We start from the raw sequence: 21,635 nt of genomic DNA on the forward strand, positions 1-21,635 counted from the left end.
GGAGGCGTTACTGCCGCAGTGCGGGGCGGGGCCGGCTGCGGAGCCGCTTCCTCCGCGCCCCGCCCCCGAGCGTAGCCATGGCAACGGCGGCCCGGACTCCCGCCCGCTCCGCGCGCTCCCGGGGTTGGGGCTGGGGGCGGGGTGGAGCGGTTCGCGGAGGCGCTGGCCTGGCGCTCCGGACACTGCGCTCTTTGGTGGCGCATTTCCTTTTTCACATTTTCCAGTTTTTATTTCATTTCTTAAAAAAGATTTTATTTATTCGTGAGAGACACAGAAAGAGAGGCAGAGACACAGGCAGAGGGAGAAGCAGGCTCCACGCAGGGAGCCCGACGCGGGACTCAATCCTGGCACTCGAGGAGCACACCCTGGGCCGAAGGCAGGCGCCAAACCGCTGAGCCACCCGGGCTGCCCTTTATTTCATTTTTTAAAAAAGATTTTATTTATTCATGAGGGGTGGGCAGAGACAGAGGTGGAGGGAGAAGCAGGTTCCCTGCAGGGAGCCCCATGCGGGGCTCTATCCCAGGACCCCAGGATCCTGACCTGAGCCAAAGGCAGGAGGTCAAACACTGAGCCACCCAGGTGCCCTTAAAAAATTTTTTTTCTTCTTTTTAACAAAGCACCTTGTTTAAAAGATAATATAATTCTGGAGTGGAGTTAAGGCTGCAAATGCCTCCGTCACTGGTCATCCGCTGGGTAGGAAAATACGGTCTTTAGCACCGCAGCTTCCCTGTGCCACCTGATTGCATTCTGCACCCTCCATACATCCCCTCAAACTAACACGTTGGAAGCGTGCCGTGTTCATATTTTTGTGTGAGACATTGAGTTGAGACTTTTTCTTGTCTAAAGTTTTGTAAAAAAAAAAAAAAAATACCCGTATCTAGTCAATAATCCGTAGCCAGGCAAACGCTAGTGTGTTATTTTTCCTGTCCTGGTATCGAGAAAGAGCTGACAAAAGAGAATCCTCCTTGTGGTTCAAAAATGTCAAGCAACCCCCTGCAAGCAAAACAGGGCCTACTTAACGTCAATCCCAGATGGTGAAAATCTTCCCCAAAAGAACACAGCATTCAACTCTGAATTTTTAAAACCTTATTTAATAAAAGGTTTAAAGATACAGAAGAACATTCAAAAGTAAATAAGTTACATAGGTACATTACAATCACATCCGCAAGATTTACTTTAGTGTGTTATTTTTTCTTTTTTATAAAAAGCACACAAAAAATAAAATCTTCAGTCTGGTCTATCACAACTGTACAGCAAAAGAGGTAATATTTATATATATATATATATATATACACTATTTTAATATGTAACAGTCTTTTTAAAAAAGGGTGCCACAGGCAGCAAACACACAAAAGGCAGTGTCTGATCATGTTTTTTTTCCAAAATAAAAGGAATATACTTATTTATATGCTATTAAAATATTTGTACAATAATTACAGACTGTCAAGGCTGTTCCTGTGCTGTCCCCTCCACACAAGACCTTCAACTTAAAGACAAATGAGGAAAAGGTGAAACAGCTGCAAATTGTTAGAGGCAAACATTAACACAGCGAAATATGGGGAGGACATACAATTGTTTTATAAAAATATGCATACTTCCTGTAAACCTAAGGAGTTAGGCTTGCCAGTCTGGTAATAAATACCGTTCGAAAAAAAAGAGAGCCCCAGTGAAAATATATTTAAACAGCTGAGGCTTGAGTATGTGTTGTATTCCTCCTTCATCTTAACATCTGGCACATGAGAAGAAAGAGGTTAGGTCACTGAGGCAGTTAAATATAGGGGATTCTCTAGACATAAGCAGCACATGACCTCTGTGCCAGGGGTGGTGGTGGGGTCAGAAGGGATAAGGGTGTACCTTAGCTGTGAGGGGGGCTGCTGAAGGCATGGAGGACAGTGCGCTGAAGCACAGTCTCCTTGGGTGGGTAAGACACCTCAGAAATGGTCTGGGACACAGGCACTAGGTTAGTTTCATGCCCTTAGCTAAGTGTAGATGGAGACTGGAAGATGGCTATGTGAGATGGTGTGGGGAGGACATTATAAAGCTGGAGGTGTTTGTCATTTAACTTCTTAAAGCAAACAGCTCTGAATAGAAGAGAACAAGGAAAAAAAAAAAAAGATAAGCCTACTGTGTTCACAGAGAGAAAGCACCATTAAAGGATATACCCATCCCAGCTCCTATGGCTGCACCTACTTTATTGGCAGGTCACTTGGAACAATGGCATTGCCCTCTACACATTTTAACTTTCACCGTGTATTCTAGATCTAAATCCATCCTGGAGCACGAGCCCTTCGAAAATACAGTGTCTGGTGGAATTAATACAGAGGTACCACCTTGATTTTTTCCACCAATATTTGCCTAGTCTGATTCCTGTGAGCGTAGAGGAGGAGAATCTCTCTAAACAAGGAGGTTCCTCTTACCACATGTCCACAGGGGGGCCTGAAACAAAATACTGTTTAAATAGAAAAAACCTCAGGAAACATAAGTAGCACTTTGGGGCGAAGCTGCGAAGGCACTCTTATTACACAAGTGATTTAGAAGACAGCTTAAATTTGCCACCCTCCTGTTTCTGGAGGGCATACCAGATTTTTGCAAACTTGGGTCCTGGAAGAAGCCTTTGGAGGAAACTAACTGGGGAAGTTGACGATCTAGGTAGCCGTCCTGGAGTCTGGCGGGGAGAATTTTGTTACTCCTATCGCTGGGGTCCTGAAGAACTGTATTCATGCATAACTGAATGCTGAAAAACACCTGTTAGTGCATAGTTTAGAAACAAAACTCCCTCCCCACTCCAAGCTCCCAAATAGGAACATGGATGTCTTTAGGCTATTGGGTAGTAAGGAGAGTAGCAGGATTTTTGGCTCCTTCCTAACCTGCCGACCTGTCCTATGCTCACGTTCACTTGGAACGTTTCACAGAACTAACGCTGAAGAACAAGATCAGAAAAATAACGTGGCCCTCCTATGGGAAGTGATGGGGCCTCTAGAACCTTCCAGCCCTTCACTTCAGTGACTCCATGCCAAATATGGCCTCCTCCAGCCAGAAAGAAAACTAGAATTCTGGCTTCCAGCCAATCCCCTCGAGCAATTTGAAAATACAGCCAGAGAAGAGGTAGCAATGAGAACTGCCTTTGACCTTCCTTGCTTCTGCTAGTCTGTGTGGCTTTGGTGACACCTTACACCTTTCCACCCTCTTTCAGGGCTACTAACACTCGTATTGGCAAGAGCTTCCAGAGCAACAAGGTGAGGGACCTTAGGGTCTTAGGAATGGGGGGGTGGGGTGGATGCCAAGAAGATGCCTTGTTTTGGGATAAATGCACTTGGGCCTCTGGAAAGCAGGAGGCCCCTGGTCCCTGAGAGGATGTTAAAAATTAAATATTAAGAATAAATAAATAGCTCCCAAATGACACAAGTCAAGGAATGAAGGCTCCTGTCCAATCTGGTTAGGAGACCTCCCCCTCCCAGGGAAGGATCCAGAAATCTCCAGCATGCAGGACTGGGGGCTGAGCTGTGGATATCTGCGCTAGACCAGGTGGGATGGGGTGAGGGGGCAGCTGCCAAGGGCAGGGGGAAGGCAAGGCAGGGAACTTGCACCAAGGAGCAGGTGGGCCCCACAGATGAGCCCCCTCGGCAGCCTTCGGGGGCCCAAAAGGTGTTTGGCAAAAAGGGGAGAAGCAGGAAGAGCCAAGATTTATCAACAGTTCCCTCCAGCCTCCCCGACCCTCCCGCAGGCTGGCCCCTCCCCGCCACATCTGAGACCCCTTCTCGGCCCCCCGCGGGCTGCTATCCCCCAGCAAAGGGCCGGTACCGTCCTCCGACCCAGCGGCCTTCGGGAGCCTTCCTCCCAGAGGAGGTGGCCGCGGGACAGGGTAGGGGACAGCACAGGTGGCAGGCTGAGTTCCCTCTCCGAGCTGACCACACACTTTCCCGGGGCGGGCGGGGGGCGGGCTGGTGCTCGGCTCTCCGTGGTGACGACCTCGGGCAGCGACCTCGGGCAGCCGGGGACACAGAGGAAGGGCAGAGGCTGCGCGGGCGGCGGTGCTCGAGCGCCCCCGAGGGGCGCCCCAGCCCAGGCAGGGGGGCGTGAGGCCGACTTCCCCGCGGGACGCAGAGAGAACTGGATCCTGCAGCCCTGAAGACTGCTCCCGGGGCTTTTTTATAAATAAAAGAGCCGTTTATTGTATGGTCTCGTTTTCTTCAGAGAACAGTGCACGTGAGCTCTCCTCTGGCCGCCGGCGGCCCCGGTGCCGGCGGGGGTGGCCCCGGCACCCGGGCTCAGCCCCGCTCCCCCGCGCCGCTCTCCTCGCGCAGGGCCGGCGGGTGCGGGGAGGCGGCGGCCGCAGTGGCCGCCGCGGCCGCCGCCTCCTTCTCCTTCTGCCTCAGCGCGGCGGCCTTCTTCTCCTGTTCCGCGTGGCTCTTCATGTGGGCGCTGCGGCTCTTCACCTTGTAGAACACCCTGCAGCCGGGCAGGGGGCTCCCATCAGAGGGCCGTCCCCGCGCCCCCAGGACCCCCCAGACCAGACAGCGCATGCACATGTGTGTGCGCAGCGTGCGAGGGTGCGCCCCGGCATGGGTGTGTCCGTTTACGTGCGCACACAATGTGCAAGGGTATACTCATGTGAGTGCATGTGTATGTGTGTGTGCACATGCGCAGGTGCGTCTGTGTGCGCGCGCGCGTGCCCGCGCGTGGGGGCGCAGGTGCATCTGCGTGTATGCGCCCCTGTGCAAGGGTGCACCCCATGTGAGTGCATCTGTGTGTATGCAGCTAGCGAGGTTGTGCCCCACGTGGGTGTGTCTGTGGGGGGGCCCCAGCTCTGCAGGACTGGCTCCGCCCACATGGCCACCCCCACCCTCCTAGGGTGCCTGATTCAGCGCCAGCATGCTGCTTCTCAGAGCCGCCAAGTGACGTCACCGCCCTAGAAACCCTTGCTGCCAATCACCAGACAAGGTGAAAGCTCAGACTACCTCTCACTATCCCCCTTGAAAGCATATTTCTCTGTCCCCAGCGGTGGCCACCCTGCTAGGTCCCCGTGGAGGCAGGGCCTACCACCTTACCTGCCACACTTCTTACAAGGGAAAGTGTTCTCCTGGTTCTGGGTCTTGTTAAATGTCTCTGGTTTTTTCTTCTTCTCCGAAAAAGGCAGTGCCCTCCGGGACTTCCCTGCCCCCTCCCTTGGTTTCTCTGAGGCTTGGCCACCAGCAGACCCAGGGGCATTAGATTCATGGCTTCGGAGGATGAGGATGTCATTGGCCTGGAGAGGATCAAACAGGGAGAGGTGAGAAGTCTGGGAAAGAGAGATACATTCTGAAGTCTGGGAAAGAGAGATACATTCTGGCATCTCAGGGAACTGGTCCTGAGTTCATCTCAGGCTCCTGCCAAGTGCTCCCCTAGAATCCACTTGAATCCTTTCAGTGACAAGGGACTCACCGCTTTTTGGCAGCCCATTCCGGTCTTTGGCCAACTCTATCTTTACAAAGCTGTTGCTACAGTAATTCTGTGGGAAAGCCCTAGCTGCCATAGGACTTCTCCATGCATCTATCTAATTGGGGGGGGGGGGGGGCAGGGGGAGGGAGGCAGCTTGGTGTCTCAATTAATGATGTTTGCATGTTTTCAGTCATTTAGTCCATTCATTCATGCCTTAATTCCATAAATAAGATTCAAGTCCATGTGACTGTGCCAGGTGCTGGGGATACAGAGGTGACAGACAGTAATCCCTACTCTCAGAGGGCTCAAGCTCTAGTGAAAGGCACAGATAACAAGGGCCACCCTGGGAAATGCCAAGCAGACACCAAGAGTACAGGACACCTGGCACAGAGCTGAGAGGTGCTACTCAGGATATAGGAATCATGGGCCTTGTGATAGGGGAGCCTCAGGGGGCCATTAGAAGTCCTAAGTATGTACACGAGTAGACCTCATAGAGAAATATACTCAAAAGTCAGCAGAACTCAATGGGGCTTGTACATAGAGCACAGCTTTTGGAGAAGGAGCACAGCTAAGTCTCAGAAGAGAGAAAAGAGCTGTCTATCTACAGTCTGGGGTGGGGCAAGGAGTGTCTTGTGCAAGCATAAGTGTACAACACAGATTTTTTTTGAAGATTTTATTTATTCATGAGAAACACAGAGAGAGAGAAGCATTGGCAGAGGGAGAAGCAGGCTCCATGCAGGGAGCCCGATGTGGGACTCCATCCTGGGACTCCAGGATCACACCCTGGGCTGAAGGCAGACACTCAACCGCTGAGCCACCCAGGGATCCCAGAATTTTTTTTGTAAAGGTTCTCCCAGGGGGCAACTGGATGGCTCAGTTAGGCATCTGCCTTTGGCTCAAGTCATGATCCCAGGGTCCTGGGATTGAGCCCTGTGTCGGGCTCCCTGCTCAGAGGGGATCTGCTTCTCACACTCCCTCTGCCTGCTGCTCTGCCACTTGTGCACTCTCTTTCTCTGTCAAATCAACATAGAAAATCTTTAAAAAAAAAAAAAAAAAAAAAAAAAGGGAAGAAGAAGAAGGTTCTCTCAGTAGCTCCCTAATAGATCCTTCCCATCCCTACTCTTTTTTAGGGGACCTCTCCCTGACAAGGAACATCTCTGGCCAGTATGTCTTGTTTCTTGGTCTGTGATATGGTGGACAGAGGGCCTCACTACAAGGACAGTGGGTGGGACCTCAGGCAAGTCATTTGGCCTCTCTGAACCCAGTGTCCTCTATCTTCCAGGTAGAGGATAACACTATGGGGTGACCGTGAGGAATCCACAAGATAACAGTCAGGAAGGCACTGTGTGGAGAACACCTGTCAGGGGCCATTGTTGTTGTCCTCATGGTCTCAGCTTGTTCTTCTTGTCAGACATTCCTGGCGGGGACACACCTCTCTTACGGGGAGCCTGCCTGAGCTACAACTCATAAATGCTTCCCCAATGTCCCCACACGCCTTTTAGGTCTTCACAAAAGCCTTCTTCTTGAGTCTCAGATCCAGAAGCAATAGAGTATGAAAATTAATAGCAGACTTTGGAGTCAGGCTGTTTACTAGTTGTCTTTTCAAGGGGGCCTCATTTTCCTCATCTGTAAAATGGGAATAATGACCACACAGGGTTATGAGGATTAAATGAGCTAAAAGCATAAGGCATTTAGTACATTTCCTGCTGTGATGATGATGATCGTCATCACCATGTTCCTGTTCTGCCTTCCCCCCTACACCCCGAGGCCCAGCTCCAGCCCTCCTTCTGGCCCTGGACTCCCCCAGCGGAGGGCACACTTACCGACTCATTGGCCTGTAGTGTCTGTGTGGCTTTGACAGCCGCTGCCCTCCGGCTTCGCTCTCGCCCCTCCTCCTGCTCTCCCTTCTCCTGGATCTCTGGCACCTCCTCCTCCCCCTCCTTCCTGGTCTCCTTTACTTCCCTTTTGGGCTCCAGCCTCTCTTCACTTGGAGACTCTCTTCTGGGAGGAGGCACCCTAGGGAACTTCTGGGAAGTCTACAGGGGACAAGAAGGAGGGCAGTGAGCCTGGAGCTCAGTCACACAGCCATTCTGCACTGATTCTGACCCAACCAGGGACCACTAGGCCCTGCTCATCCTGCTTGCCTGACCTGGCCCAGCACAGCCTCCTGTGCTACACCTCTATAACCCCCACCACCCCCCAACCCCAGCTGGTTGGCTTCCAAAAGAAGATGGGAGTCTTGAGCCCTGGAAGCCCTCAGGAAGACACAGAGCACTTGAGACTGAGCCAGGGGCAGGGAGCAAGCATGCCAATTCAAGAGACACATACTTCAGCGAGGTGCCCTGGTGGAGCCCGGCAGCAGCCTTAGCTCCAATTCTAAACTATCTTTCTAATGCTTTCGGCACTTGCACCTGCAAAATGAGGACCAAACCATTCCTGGTTTTAGCACAGCATGTCAGCAAGTGTGCACTTAGAACCCAAGATGACGTTATGTGGCCACATGGACAGAAAATAAAATAACACTGGCTTTTCAAATTTCTTTCAATCCTGATTATGATTAAGGACAAAGTTTCAACTTGGATCTTAATGTGTCTTTTATACTTCTTCAGTCTTAATTAAACAGAAGTTAGGCCTGAGACTCAGAGCCTTGGCAGGTAATGGTATCTATCTAGAATTTAATAACATTGTTTGATTTTCATATATATTTCGTTTTACTACTAGTACCTTCTATGGCAAACAATCCTGGTTTTCTGTTTATGGCTGTGATATAATATTTCTCTTCTGAGTAAAAAAGGAGCTTTTTTACTTCTGAGTAAAAAAGAAAAATATGAAGTAGGAGGGAGTATAGGTGGTAGATGAATGTGACAAAAACGGTGATAGTGACATGTGGCAGGATGCAGACATATTCATGATGGCTGTACAAGAATGACTCAAGTTTGGGCAACAGTGTTCAAGATTTGCTATTAGGGGACAGTAAGTCAGTGCTGCTGTAAATACTGTGGGAAAATTCCCCAGTGTTCTGCAGCAAACACAAGCTATCGTTACCATGACACTGGCAGATAGAGAGGGGAACCTAACAGCCCAGGTCCAGTGTCCAGGACATCACCTCTTTGGGGCTGTCAGGGATACTGCCTTCCTCTCTCTGCTCTCCATGGACTTCCAGAGAGCTTGGCCTCAGGCTCCCAACTAAGTCCCTAACCCCAGACACAGCCAAGGCTCTAAGCAGCTGAAGCTGGGAAGGGAGTCACCTTAATATCCACTTCAACCTCTTCCTGGGCTGACTTCTCGTCACTTGTATCCACATCCCCGAAGGTTAGCGTCCCGTTGCGGCCGATTTTCACCTGCTTCTTGTAGGTGTAGTAGAACTCCACACACTGCGCCACAGTCTTGGTCTGGATCTGGTTTGAAGCCAAAACTGAGGTCAGAGTTCCTGGTTTAGCTCACCTGCCTGGGGATACTCCAGCCTTTCCCGTCCATGCATGTGCCCCTCAGCCCCATCTCAACCTCAGCCTCAGCCAATGCTAAACCCAAGAAGCCCAAAATACAACTGCTTCTCCAATGCATGCCCTGAACAACCACCAACCAGTTCAATTAACCAATGCTTCAGCACTATTTAAAAAAAAAAAAAAAAAAAAGCTAAAAAGAACATGAGGCCACTGGGGAGATCTGAATAAGGATTACATATTGGAGAATACTGCTGTATCAGTCTAAATTTCTTGGGTGTGATAATGATATTGTGGTTTTGAAAGAGATGCCCTCGTTTTTAAGAGATGATCAAATGTCATGCTGTCTAGAGCTTACTTTTAACGATTAGTTATAATGGAAGGACAGGAAATAGGACATACATAAATTTATAGAGAGACAGTGAAAGAGAGAGGGAAAGCTAGTTAACGGTTAACAACTGGTAAATGTAAATGAGGGGTATGTGGGTGTTCATTGTACTATTCTTTCCATTTTTCTGTAAAGTTTGAAATGTTTCAAAATAAAAAGTTCCAGGTGAAAAAGTCTGGATGCCATCCACGTTCAGAGCCAGCCCGATCTGGCAACAGAGACTCCATTAACACGAGCAGTGTCATTCCTTCCCAGGGAATAGCAACTGACAGGTGAGGCTAGAGAAATGTTAAACTGTCCTGTGTCCGGCAGGGACTCAAGGGAGACTAACAAGAAAGCTCTGGAAAACCTGAAAAGGAAGCAGAGGGCCTAAGTCTTACTCCTAACTCTGCCACTAAATGGCTGTGCGACCTTAGGCCAAGTCTCTTCATGTGTCGATGACTTCCAAGGGGCTTCCCAAAGTCTGAAATCCTAGCACTCTCATTTCACAAATCCACCTGGCTACTGGGTTTAGTTTCTGGACTGGTTTTCCCACACACACAGGCCATTTGCTCTGACTCTGCCCTTTCTGCCCCAGGCTCCCAGACTGCTCAGCCAACTGCAGGGCTGTCCAGGGAGCTGGGAAGTCCTGTCCACACAGCCCAGGGGGTCAGTGACAGTCCTCTGTGCCCTCTGTATCCATCTGTGACAGATGTGCTCCAATCTCACAGGAATGGCCAAGCCAAAAATTTCCTAATTAGATCCTGTTTACACTTTTGCTATCAATTCTTTCCAATCATCCGTATGACTAATGGTCTGCTCTTTTCATTACGGCGTTTAAGGGCACCGGAGTGAGTTTTGCAGGCAAGTACTTCACAGAAATATTGCCCAATCTGGGAACGCAGTGTTACTAAAACCCAGCAAATGACTGTCCTCACAACAGGGCCCTTGTAGGAGAGTTTATCAGCACTTTGCCCAGTCCCCAGGGCTGTCCTGGCACAATCTACAATTCGAGGAGGAGAAAAGACATTCTTGGAAACTCTCTCGCCTCCATGGTCCACAAGGCTCCGATTTTTGTGAGAAGGGCTTCTGGAAGGATGCAAGCCCTTGGATTAGGAAAGCACTTTTTTTCTCCCAGAACAACATGGGAAAGAGGACAAGATAAATCCAATTTAGGAAAATGAGACTTGGCCTCCTCTACTTGGTCAGCGGAGTTACTGGAAGGAAGCCCTGGGTCTGACAGGAAGTGGGCAATGTCCCTCCAGGTTACACAGTCACTTGCTGGCTCTCAGTGCTCCTCATTCTTAGGGTGACCTCTCCTCCACATGCTAATTGTGGCTTTTGAAGCAGCCCAGCCCCTTGGGGAATGGCTCACATCTGCCTGCAGCCCTCCTTCTTTTCCTGTTCTCTCTCAGGCAAGTCACTCTCTGAAGTCTGACACCACTGGGTCTGCCCACTCAGGCCTCCCTCTGAGACACCCCTTGCACCCCCCCAGCACCCCCAGCATGACCACACTACCCTAACATGAGGGAAGGAGGCTTGGAACTGAGGGCAGGAAAGGCCCAATCTCTTCCCCTTGTTTTGTTTGGAAAATTGTCTCTGAGGATACGTAGTGGCATGGACCTAACTCTTTCACAGAGGGCCTGGTAAGGGACTGAGAGGCCACCACCAGCAGAGGGAGCCCCAAATCACACAGTCAGTTCCTGGCCTTCCCTCACTCCCTCTTCCCCCAAACAGAGCCCCAGCTTACCAGCTTCTGCACCAGGAAGAAATCCTTCTTGTAGATGGCAATGCCTTTGTTGAACAGCTTCCTCTCGGCCATCTTCCACTGGTCAGAGCCTGCAGGGCAGAGAGGGAGCCACAGTAGTGAGGTGGATGGGGCCATGAGCACTGCAGGGGGCCATCCTGACACGCAGAGAAGTGTGAAGCCATCCATCTGTGGGGGTCTCCACAGGCATGCAGAGCTGGGCCACGTACTGGCCTCTGAGCCTCACTCTCCTCACTCGCGAGCCAGGAACTAGGAATAGAAGCCACTGCACCAGTGGTGCTGCAGATGACCTGAGATAACCCCGTGGGACCTCGAGGCTGGACCTGACACAGACAAGATGTGCCACTCAACAGGAACTGGGGACAGTGGCTGCTGTGATTATGCCATTCGGTCAGTGTCCCTTTTAAAAGTCCAGAGCCCAGGATGGGACATGGCCTTCCAGGGGTTGTCTAAGATCCAGGCACCCGATGCCAGTCTGGATGGCACTCCCTGGACTCCTATCCCTTGCACCTTACCATGGGCTTTTTTTTTGCTTGCATGGGCTCCCACTAGCCCACACCCCTCTCCCTTCCACCCCAGGGCACAGGAAGCCCCTGGGGGACTACCCCATCTTTGGAGTCAGTTCTTTCCATCACTCTGGCTCTTGGCTTATCCACCCCCCACACCTCCTCACCCCTTCCCAGGACTCAGCAGTAAGCTGGGCCCCACTGATGTTGGAGACCCCTTGAGACTCCAGGTCCCAGGCCCACCTGTGTAGTGATAAGTCGCCAGTGGGTGGTTATGGGGCCTCAGGGGCTTCTTCAGTAGCAGCTTATTCAGCGTTTCCTGAAGGGGAAGTGAGGCAAAGGTCAAGGCCCTGCAGGGGTCTCAGTGGCAGGCCGAGCATCCTAGGTACCAGGCAAAATTCAGAAGGCCTCTTGAACCCTCTTAGTAGGGTGGGCATTTATTGTTGTCCCTGCTTCACTGCTGAGGGACAAGAGGTCTGGCAAGATGGGGAGGTCGTGGGGGTGGGGCTGCTCAGGAACCTGGGCCTCTTAAGAGGGAGCATGTGGCCCCCAGGGCAGACAGACACATGAACCTTCCTGAGGGTGGGGATTCACTGATCCAGAATCAGGGAGAGACAGGGGTAGACAGGAGGACCCTGGGCAGCCAAGTCTGGAGTTTGGAACTAAGACTGCCTTGGGTGGAACTCCTACAACCCCAAACTTGGCCCACCCCTCCTGCCGGCTTTGAATCAGTGCATCAGCAGTCCTGGCTCCTGCACGGCAGACATGGATCCAGGCCAGCCTCCCTGAGGGTCCCTCCCTCTACCAGGGCCGTTGTCTCACCAGGATGTCTCCCCTGGACTCATGTAGACAGTGCAGGGCCAGCTCCTGGTTGGTGCCAGCTCCAGGGAAGATACTGGAGCAGGCAGCTGTCAACAGATCTTCCACTAGAGCAAGCATGGGAAGGGAAAGAAGAAATCACTTACCGGGCCTCGCCCACCCACCTGCCCACCTTCGCCTGCTGGTTCTGGTCCCCTCTCACCTTGCCTCTGCTTCTCCCGGCTGCTCTCCAGGCTCTCCCACGGCTGCCACACCAAGTCAGCCTTGTGGGGGTCTGCAGCGGCCAGTGCCCGATCCCTCATCAATGGGATTTCCGCTTGGAACCGGGAGCCCACGTTGATGCGTCTGCAGGGATGGAAAGGGCAGGGAATGAAGCCTCACCTCTTCAGGGGATCGGGAATCTTTCTCCCTGGGGTGGGAGAAGCAGCAGGGGGTGGCCGGCAGAGGCTGAGCGTGGCAAGGCTTCAACTGGGTGTATGGGAATTTGGCTTCCGTGAGGACAGCCTAGCAAACAGCCACTGGTAAAGCCAGAAAGACAAGGCCCAGAGTTTGGGAAGGAGAGAAGCTTCAGGTTTACAGACTGAGAAGGAGTCTCCTGGACTATCCTCTTTCTCCTCAGAGGCAAATTTAAACCGAGCTGGTGCTTTCCTTTTCCAGTGACTTCCTCACAGAAGCAGGGTGGGGCAGTAAAGCCCAGAGGCGACTGTGAAATTTCAGAGGCCCTCCTCCCAGGGCTCACATGCACTGGACCCCACTCCACCACCCTCATGCCATGGGCCAGAGGAAGGGCTGCACTTACGGCTCGATGCTCACTGGGGTGGCCTCCCCCATCACCGAGAGGACAGGTGGGGTGACTTCAGCGCTATCTATGGGACAAAAGGGATATTGGTGAAACCCTCCTTTCAGTAAGCCCCCCCAACCCCCACCCTCCATGGCTGCTCTGTTTGCACAAGAGCCTCAGCAGTGACTCACAGAGACTCACACTCGAAAATCAGGCACCCTGAATCCTGGCTCCTCAGCCTGCAACTGTGACGACTAACTGTGACTTTGCCAAACATGTGGGTGCTTCTGTTTTCACACCTGCTGAGAGGGGCTATAACTACCCACCTCCTAGAGTTAACATGAGGACTGAATAAAATCACGCACAAAGCTTCAGCCTCAATAAATATTAGCTATTAGTATTACCAGTACTTATACCCAATGCTGGGTCCCTGCCCCAGGAGCTCCCACACTATAGAATTAACTCCAACATTAACCTGGGCTTGCTCTAGTAAAGAGCTGAAACTTCTGGCATGCTAGCAAGGTAGTGAAGGGGAATCCCTGTTTCATACTTCTCACTTCATGTTGGGTTCTCTGCCTCAGTTTCTCCTGAGCTAATCTGAGCACCCCGTGTGATCTAGACATTCCCTTGCTCCAAAAACAAAATCTTGGAGGACTCTCCTCTGCAGCTTGAGATAAAACCTGAACTCCTCAGCTCAGCTCGCTCATGCAGTTCCCCCTCCATCTAGGCCTCTCACCACCTGGACCCCAGATCCCAGCCGACTGCTTACTCACAGCTCATCATTCTTCCTGCACAGTCCCACCGCCAGCCCTTTGCATCCTCAGGTCCTCCCCATCCCCCTCCTGGTTCAAGCTCAGCTCTAGCCCCACCCTCTGCAGACTCCTTTCTTACCACCCCAGGCTAGAAGCTTCTGCAGGCTTTGGAGCTTAGGGTCTGTTTCTCTCACTGGCTGCTGATCCCACTCTACTCACAACTTCTGCTTTTCTGCCTCCCAGGTTCCCATGTCAACTCTTTAATGGCCCTGTACACTCTCTAGAGCAGACTATGCTGTCCCCAACACTGTGGAGACTCTTCACAAGACCCAGTTCAATGTTTTACACCCAAGTGCTCAATACTCATGGAGGGGCAGCCCAGGTGGCTCAGCGGTTTAGCGCCGCCTTTGGCCCAGGGCGTGATCCTGGAGTCCCGGGATCAAGTCCCATATCAGGCTCCCTGCATGGAGCCTGCTTCTCCCTCTGCCTGTGTCTCTGCCCCCCCACCCCTCTTTGTCCCCCCCATGAATAAATAAAATCTTAAAAAAAAAAAATACTCGTGGATGGACAGGAGGCCTCTCTTTGCTGCCAGTCTGGTCTCTACAGTAACTTCTTCCTGCACGACCCAGGCAGGGAGAGAAGCTTCCAAGCTTGGAGGGGTACATGGGAGGGCAGAAGGTCAGCCAGCCCAGGGTGAGCCATTCCTCACCCATAGACACCAGGGGGCACCAGAGAGCTAGGCCACGGGAGGTCAGGGTCAGAGGTTAATCTGGTGATGGTGCAGCCTCACCCTAGTGTTTACTCACATTTAATCCTCCACCACGCCAAGAGATAGGATTATCCCATTTTTCAGAGGAAACACATCCTTTTGGGAAATTGGCAACGGTTTCCAACAATTCACCACCCAGGCCACCCAAAATGTCTGCTCTGGGCCAAAACAACTCCCAGGAGACAGGATCTGCCACCTTCTAGGAATAAACACGATGCTCCAGGCATGATTCGCTAATGCATCTGAACCTCGTCACAACCCTGTGAGGTGGTTATTAGGTTGAACCGTTGGAAACTATTAGTGAATCTAAAAATAGTTGAAATTGGCAATTTCAGAATCAACCAAATACTATCTTCATTTAATACTGAAGAAACTGAAACCGAGAGAGTTTAAATGACTTGCACAAGTCCTAGTAAATGGTAGAATTGGGATTTGAACCCAAGCAGTTGGACTCAAACCCCTCTCCCATACCCTGGCCTGTTCTTGAACCAGGACAATCTCCTTTTCTCTCTCAGAGAAGAGAGTGGGGCCCCTTTGCCCACAGTATTCTAGCCCAATATCCAACAGCCCTATAAGTAGAGTCTCATCCCTGCCCACCGCCCTCCCTCCCCACATTCCCTGCCCCCATGACCCCTGAAGGTGGGTCACTCACTAGACCGCAGCAGGGTACGATGGGCACTCTTTGGCGTGATGGGAGGAGGGGCTGGGATGCTGCTGGTTGACATGATGGCATTGAAATAGAGACCGGAGCCTTCCCGCACAGGGCTGAGGATGGGGGGCGGTGTATAAGGGGGTAGTTCAAAGCTCCGCTCTGAGGGGTGATCAGCTAGGCGAACAGGAGAGCGCAGGTGGCTCTGATATGGGGTGATGTTGGAGTAGACGGGAGGGGCAATGAAAGTGCCCGCCTTGGTGGGGATGATCAGGGGCTCAGGCCTTGGCCGCTGCTTTGGTTTCCGCACTGAAGGTTCCCCTTCCAACTTGACATTCATGTCCTCAGCCTGGAGAAGGAAAGAGAACCAAGATGGCTCAGCCTCCTATGTGCTGGGAAAACTGAAGACTTGACCACTGCTTGTCAGTCTCACCTTTGGAACTTTAGTCTGCCTACTACACCTGCCAAAAGGCAAGCCTGAGACAGGAAACAGGCCCAAAAACCCTTTTACCATCTCCTCTAGGCTAGGGGTCAGCAAACTGTTTCTGTAAAGGTCAGAGAATAAATTTAGGCTTTGTGGACTGCACACTGGCTCCATTACATACTGTTCTTCTTCCCCTTCTCCCCATCCTTTTCAAATAATCCTTGTAAAATGTAAAATCCATTCTTAGGTCTGGATTTGGCCCACAGGCCCTAGTTCCCAACCCCTGACGCAAAATATGCTATTGGATGGGGAACTGTAGCAGTAAAGGGGCAAGGGTCTGTAGTTGCATTGCTTGGAATGGGCTCTACCTCCCTTACTTAACACATAAATTTTCTTAACTTTTCTGTGCGTCATCATTTTTAATCTGGGAATAATAAGTGCCTACCAAAGGTTTAGCTATGAGGGCTGAATGAATTAATACATGGAAATCACTGAGAACAGTACCTGATATGTAGTAAATACTCAATAAATACTGGCTGCTATCAAGCTCTGTATTAGATAGACTATGTGCTAAGACCTGAGCTGGGCATGGGACCACAAAATGAATAAGACAGTCTGGTCCTCACAGAACTTTTCCTCATAGTATTAGTCCTATGACTAACACAGACTAGCCCATTCATGCTGTCAAAGGTGAGCCCTCTGAGCTTACACTTTCCCCTGCTCAGTAATGCCTCATGGATCTCCATATAGAATAGAGGGTGTACAGCTATAAGGGAATAGAGGCCTTTCTTTGCTCCATCCCTATCCCCTCAAAGAGGAATGGAACTCTATGAGGGTGAACAACATCCAAATCACCTTTCTGGGTGCACAGCTGGCCACCAGGTGAGGCTGGCTATACTGACTGAGTAGGCCTGAGGACAGCAGGCTCTCTCCTCCTCCCAGTGTCCCATTTCCACAAACTCTTTCAGCAGAGGCTCCTGACTATCCATGAGGTCTTGGTCATGTCCTTTACCCATTTGTGCCCCCCCCCCTTTTTTCTGTATACAAGGAAGAAATGAAATTCTTTATTCTTCCCTCCTTAGGGGAATAATATGATTGCACAGAAAGAAATGCAGTGGAGCCAAAGGCCCTCAAGCTTGCCAGACAAGAAATCCAACACGAACTCAGCTAGTATAATGATTTGTAATTTTGTAATAAGGGACATGCAAATAAACTATTTTGAATATTTGACAATATTTTCTGTATTGATTTTATAGATGTGATAATAAATATTGAGGTTACATAGAAGGAAGAAAGGAAGGGAGGGAGGAAGCTTATGTATAGTGTACTTCAGATAGAAACCTAAGTATGTATGAATGCAATGATATGATGTTTGGGATTTGTTTAAAAAAAAAATCCAGTGGCAGAAGAAGTGGAGATACAAATAAAAAAAAAAAGTGTCTCGGGCAGCCCGGGTGGCTCAGCAGTTTAGCGCTGCCTTCGGCCCAGGGGGTGATCCTGAAGACTCGGGATCAAGTCCCATGTCAGACTCCCTGCATGGAGCCTGCTTCTCCCTCTGCCTCTCTCGCTCTCTCTGTGTGTGTCTCTCATGAATAAATAAATTAAATCTTAAAAAAAAAAAAGAATGTATTTTGAAAACCATTAAAGCCAGGAGATGTTTAAATATTGAGGTTCATTTTACCATTCTCTATACTTTTGTGCAAGATTGAAAATACCTATATTAGAAAGAAAAACAAACAAACAAACAAATAACAACAAAATAAACCTCTTCCTAAAGTCTGGTGAAGTTCAACTATCTACAGGGGGGGATTCAGGAGATCCAAATTCCAGGACTAGCTCTGCCATTACTTGGCTGTATGAACTTATGTAAGTCTCTTGCCTTTCCTGGACCTACTTCCTCATCTATAAAATGGGTATGTAGAGCTATGTAGTTGCTCAAGCTCCTTCCTGCCATCCTCAGGACAGAGGCCTCTAGCCTCCAACCTCTATCACAACCGGAGAATAAGATCCCAGAGAGTAGAGACTGTCCTGCTCATAATAATCTTATAGGTCCCCCCCCCTTTTTTTTTACAGAGGACAGGCTTGCAGGCTAACTCTCCAGCTGAGAATAACTAAGAAACCCAGACTCTATATAAAAACCAGATTTCTAAAGGTAGCTGAGAGCAAATAAGTTGGCAAAGACTTGAAGAACCAAAATATAGGAAAAGAAGGAAAATGAAAGAGGGAAGTCTAGCGTTTGGAGTTGTGCTTTCCCTAGAGGTGGATGCATTAGTAGAAGAGGTAACTAGGAAGCTGAGAAACTAAACAGAGTTTTTAACAAATCCAAGGAGCTAGTAGAATAAAAATCGGGCTTCAGACCTTGCTGAGGAAGGAGAGCCTGATAAACCCCCAGGCTTTGGATTGGGGTTCCAAAGGGCTATATCCTCAGAATAAAGGTGAATCAGAAATAAACTAGTCTTCACATGGAATAATGAGCAACTTAAAATCCTCTACTCTTAATCGCTGATTAAATTAAAAACAATTCAGGGCAGCCCTGGTGGCGCAGTGGTTTGGCGCCGCCTGCAGCCTGGGGTGTGATCCTGGAGACCTGGGATCAAGTCTCACATCGGGCTCCCTGCATGGAGCCTGCTTCTCCCTCTCCCTCTGCCTGTGTCTCTGCCTCTCTCTCTGTGTCCATGAATAAATAAATAAAATATTTTTAAAAATAAATTAAAAACAATTCAGAATTGCTAATGCCCTTTGCTACCTGTCAGATGCAAAGATAAATCCTCTCTGGAAGACAAGAACATCATCCAGAGTCTTTAATTATCTCAACAATTGTTCATATATGTCTGACATGCAATTAAAACTTACCAGATATACAAGAGAACAAAACATGATTTAAAAACAAGAAGTAACATAACAGAAAGAGACCCATGGGGATCCCACTAATAGAGTTATCAGACATAAACTTTAGGAAAACTTAAATTATGCAATAAAATAAAAGGTTGAAAATTTCATCAAAGAACTAGAAACTCTAAAAACGACCAAATAGAAATCAGTAACTGAAAAAAATTAACTAAAAATAAGAATGCAATGAGTGGGCTTAACAACATATTAGATATAGCTAAAGAGAGAATGGGTAAACTGAAAGGCCAGGATAAGAGAAAAATGGAAAATATAGAAAAGTGCATGACAGACAAAAAGGGGATATAGTGAAAGACTCTAACAAATGTATAACTGTAGTCTCAGAAGGAAAGAAGAGAGAAAATGGGGCAGAAAAAAATGTACAAACTCTAAAGAGGATAAATACAAAGCAAACCAATATTTAGGTATAACAGCAAAACTGCTGAAAACCAATGACAAAAAAAAAAAAAAAAGCTTAAAACCAACAAGATAAAAAGACACCTTATATTCAAAGAAACAACAATATGGCTTATGGTGATTTCCCAACACTGTAACTACAATGGAAGTTTAAAGACAATAGAATTACATCCTTTAAGTGCCAAGAGAAAATAACTACCAGCACAGAATTCTTCAACCAGCAAAGTTATCCTCCCCCACTCTCTCTCTCAGATAAATCGTAAAAAATTTTTTCAGACACAGACTAATAAATTTCATCACTAACAGACACTAAAGGAGATACTAAGGGATGTTCTTCAAGCAGCACATAAATAATCCGAGGTAGAAGCTTGGAGGTATGAGAAGAAATGAAAAACAGCAAACACAATAAGTCTTTCAGTAAATCTAAAATGAACAACAACTGAACAAAACAATAATGGTATCACTGAGGAATGTATAGAATTGTTGAATCACAAGATTGTATAGCCAAAGCAAATATAACACTATATGTTAACTATATTGGAATTAAAAACTTAATAAAAAACAATGATGTTATAATATCCTGGTAATTTTAAAATATTTAGAGAATGAAAATACATGTTACTAATTTTACAAAAAAAATAATAATTTTACAAATTATAATAGGTGGAAAATGGAGTTAAAGAGTTGTAAGAACTTTGCATTGTTCTGGAAGAGGTAAAATACTAATTTATATAGATTTCAATAAGCCAAGAATACATGTTTTACTCTCTAGTAGCTCTTCTCAACCAAAGAATTAAGCTCTAATGTCATAAGGTGTTCAGTGTATGTAATGACTTAGCTTCTCCCCTATGCATCTAGAATGATACTAGTTATGTGCTATTCCTCCAGTGAATTGAGAAAATAGTCACTCAAATTCTTTGTTGTAGGGCTTAGTTCCTCACATTAATCCAGGAAAGAAAGGCTGCTTGGATAATTACTAAAAGAGCAATAAATAAAAGAGTAATAAGTAAATAAATAAGAATAATAAACAAGTATATAACTAATAAATTAATGAAGAGGGAAAACAGAATAACAAACCCAATCAATCCAAAAAAAGGTGTGGGGGTGGAGGGTGGAGGGAGGAACAGAAAAGGCAATATGGGATAAATAGAAAGCAAAAGCAAATTCAAACCCAGTAGAGGTTGCCCAGTAGAGGGCAAATTCAAACCCAAGTATATAAGTAATTACATTAAATGTAAACCAGGGGATCCCTGGGTGGCGCAGCGGTTTGGCGCCTGCCTTTGGCCTAGGGCGCGATCCTGGAGACCCGGGATCGATTCCCACGTGGGGCTCCCGGTGCATGGAGCCTGCTTCTCTCTGCCTGTGTCTCTGCCTCTCTTTCCCTCTCTGTTACTATCATAAATAAATAAAAAAAAATTAAAAAAATAATAATAATAATAAAAATAAATAAATAAATGTAAACCATATCAATGCTCTAAAAGACAAAGGTTGTTAGAACAGATAATAACAAACTCCAATTATAGGCCATTTGAAAGATACACCTTAAGCATAAGGATATAGAACAGCTAAAAGTAAAACGATGGACAAGATACACATCTCATCCATCCCCTTCCTTGCAACACTAACCAATAGAAAGCTAAATGTTTCACAAAGTAGACTTTAATAAGAGGCAAAAAGATTACTAAAGATAAAAAGAGACATTTCATAGATGAAGTGTCTAAGTCACTTCTAAATGAATATGTAACTAATAACATTGCACCAAAATGTATAAAACAAATACACAGATCTAAAAGATGAAGTAGATAAAACCTCAATCTTGGTGAGATTTTAACATATATATGTTTGTACTCACAGAACAAATAAATATCTCTGCATCTCAGTGCCTAGCACAAAACCTGACCCATATTAGAAGCTAAAATTTGCTGACCTGAAATAAAAGAGATTCACACATCCTAGATTTTACAAGGCAGTCTCAATTTCAAATATAAAACTATCTCATTGTCTCCTGTAAGTGCATTAATCTGTAAGTTTGGTTTGGAAAATATAAATAGTATCTCCACAGGTTGCTTAAATTCTTCCTATATTACCATGTACTCCTTTTTCCTATAGGGTCCTAGGCCGCCAGGAGCACATAGGTACTAAAAGTATTTGCATGGGGAGCCTCTCATACCTGAGCTGGGGCATCAGTCCCAGGAATACGAGTGGACCGCCTGCGGGTAACAATGACAGACGGCTTGTGTTCAGCGGGGTTCTGTTCGGGACCCTTCCCATCCTCATCAACACCTCCAGCTTGGGCCGCCTCAGTTGGGTCTATAGTCCGCACAGGCACAGACACCGGGATGATGAGGGGGACCATCCCGCTCTCCTCTCGTGCTCGCTTGGCAGCTAAGGAAGGTTCAGAAAACTCCACCCCACACTTGGTAGTTGAAGCTAACACACTTTTCCGCTTCTCCTCAGAGACACTGGCATCCTGGAGAAGAGGGAGGGGGAACGGAGGTAAGGTTTAGAAGGTAAGTCCCAATAAGTCAAGGACACCCAGTCACATTTGCTTCAGGAACTCAAACACCCACGGTGGTTCCCAACAGTCTTTCCCTGAAGGTCTTTTATCCCACCACACCCCCAAATATTCTCCATAA

General features: G+C 48.2%; 1 protein-coding gene across 6 annotated transcripts in view; it reads right to left on the minus strand.

Moving 5' to 3' along the window:
• Positions 1-1,071: 1,071 nt before the first annotated feature.
• MIDEAS (mitotic deacetylase associated SANT domain protein) overlaps positions 1,072-21,635 on the minus strand; it is a 70,300-nt gene continuing 49,736 nt past the window's right edge. For 5 of the 6 annotated variants that reach the window (XM_077909938.1, XM_077909942.1, XM_077909939.1 and 2 more), the window contains 11 exons: positions 21,170-21,469; positions 15,276-15,621; positions 13,121-13,187; positions 12,524-12,666; positions 12,325-12,428; positions 11,746-11,821; positions 10,979-11,067; positions 8,667-8,816; positions 7,242-7,454; positions 5,049-5,245; positions 1,072-4,449 (listed from right to left, as the gene is read on the minus strand). In XM_077909938.1, coding sequence (XP_077766064.1) covers positions 4,269-4,449; positions 5,049-5,245; positions 7,242-7,454; positions 8,667-8,816; positions 10,979-11,067; positions 11,746-11,821; positions 12,325-12,428; positions 12,524-12,666; positions 13,121-13,187; positions 15,276-15,621; positions 21,170-21,469 — 1,866 coding nt within the window. In that variant the 3' untranslated portion in view covers positions 1,072-4,268. Of the gene's footprint in view, positions 4,450-5,048; positions 5,246-6,462; positions 7,045-7,241; positions 7,455-8,666; positions 8,817-10,978; positions 11,068-11,745; positions 11,822-12,324; positions 12,429-12,523; positions 12,667-13,120; positions 13,188-15,275; positions 15,622-21,169; positions 21,470-21,635 lie in introns of those variants that run through there. The other variant, XM_077909943.1, reaches the window with a different exon arrangement.

Source organism: Canis aureus, chromosome 9, assembly GCF_053574225.1.
Source record: "Canis aureus isolate CA01 chromosome 9, VMU_Caureus_v.1.0, whole genome shotgun sequence".
NCBI classification, from domain to species: Eukaryota; Metazoa; Chordata; class Mammalia; order Carnivora; family Canidae; genus Canis; species Canis aureus.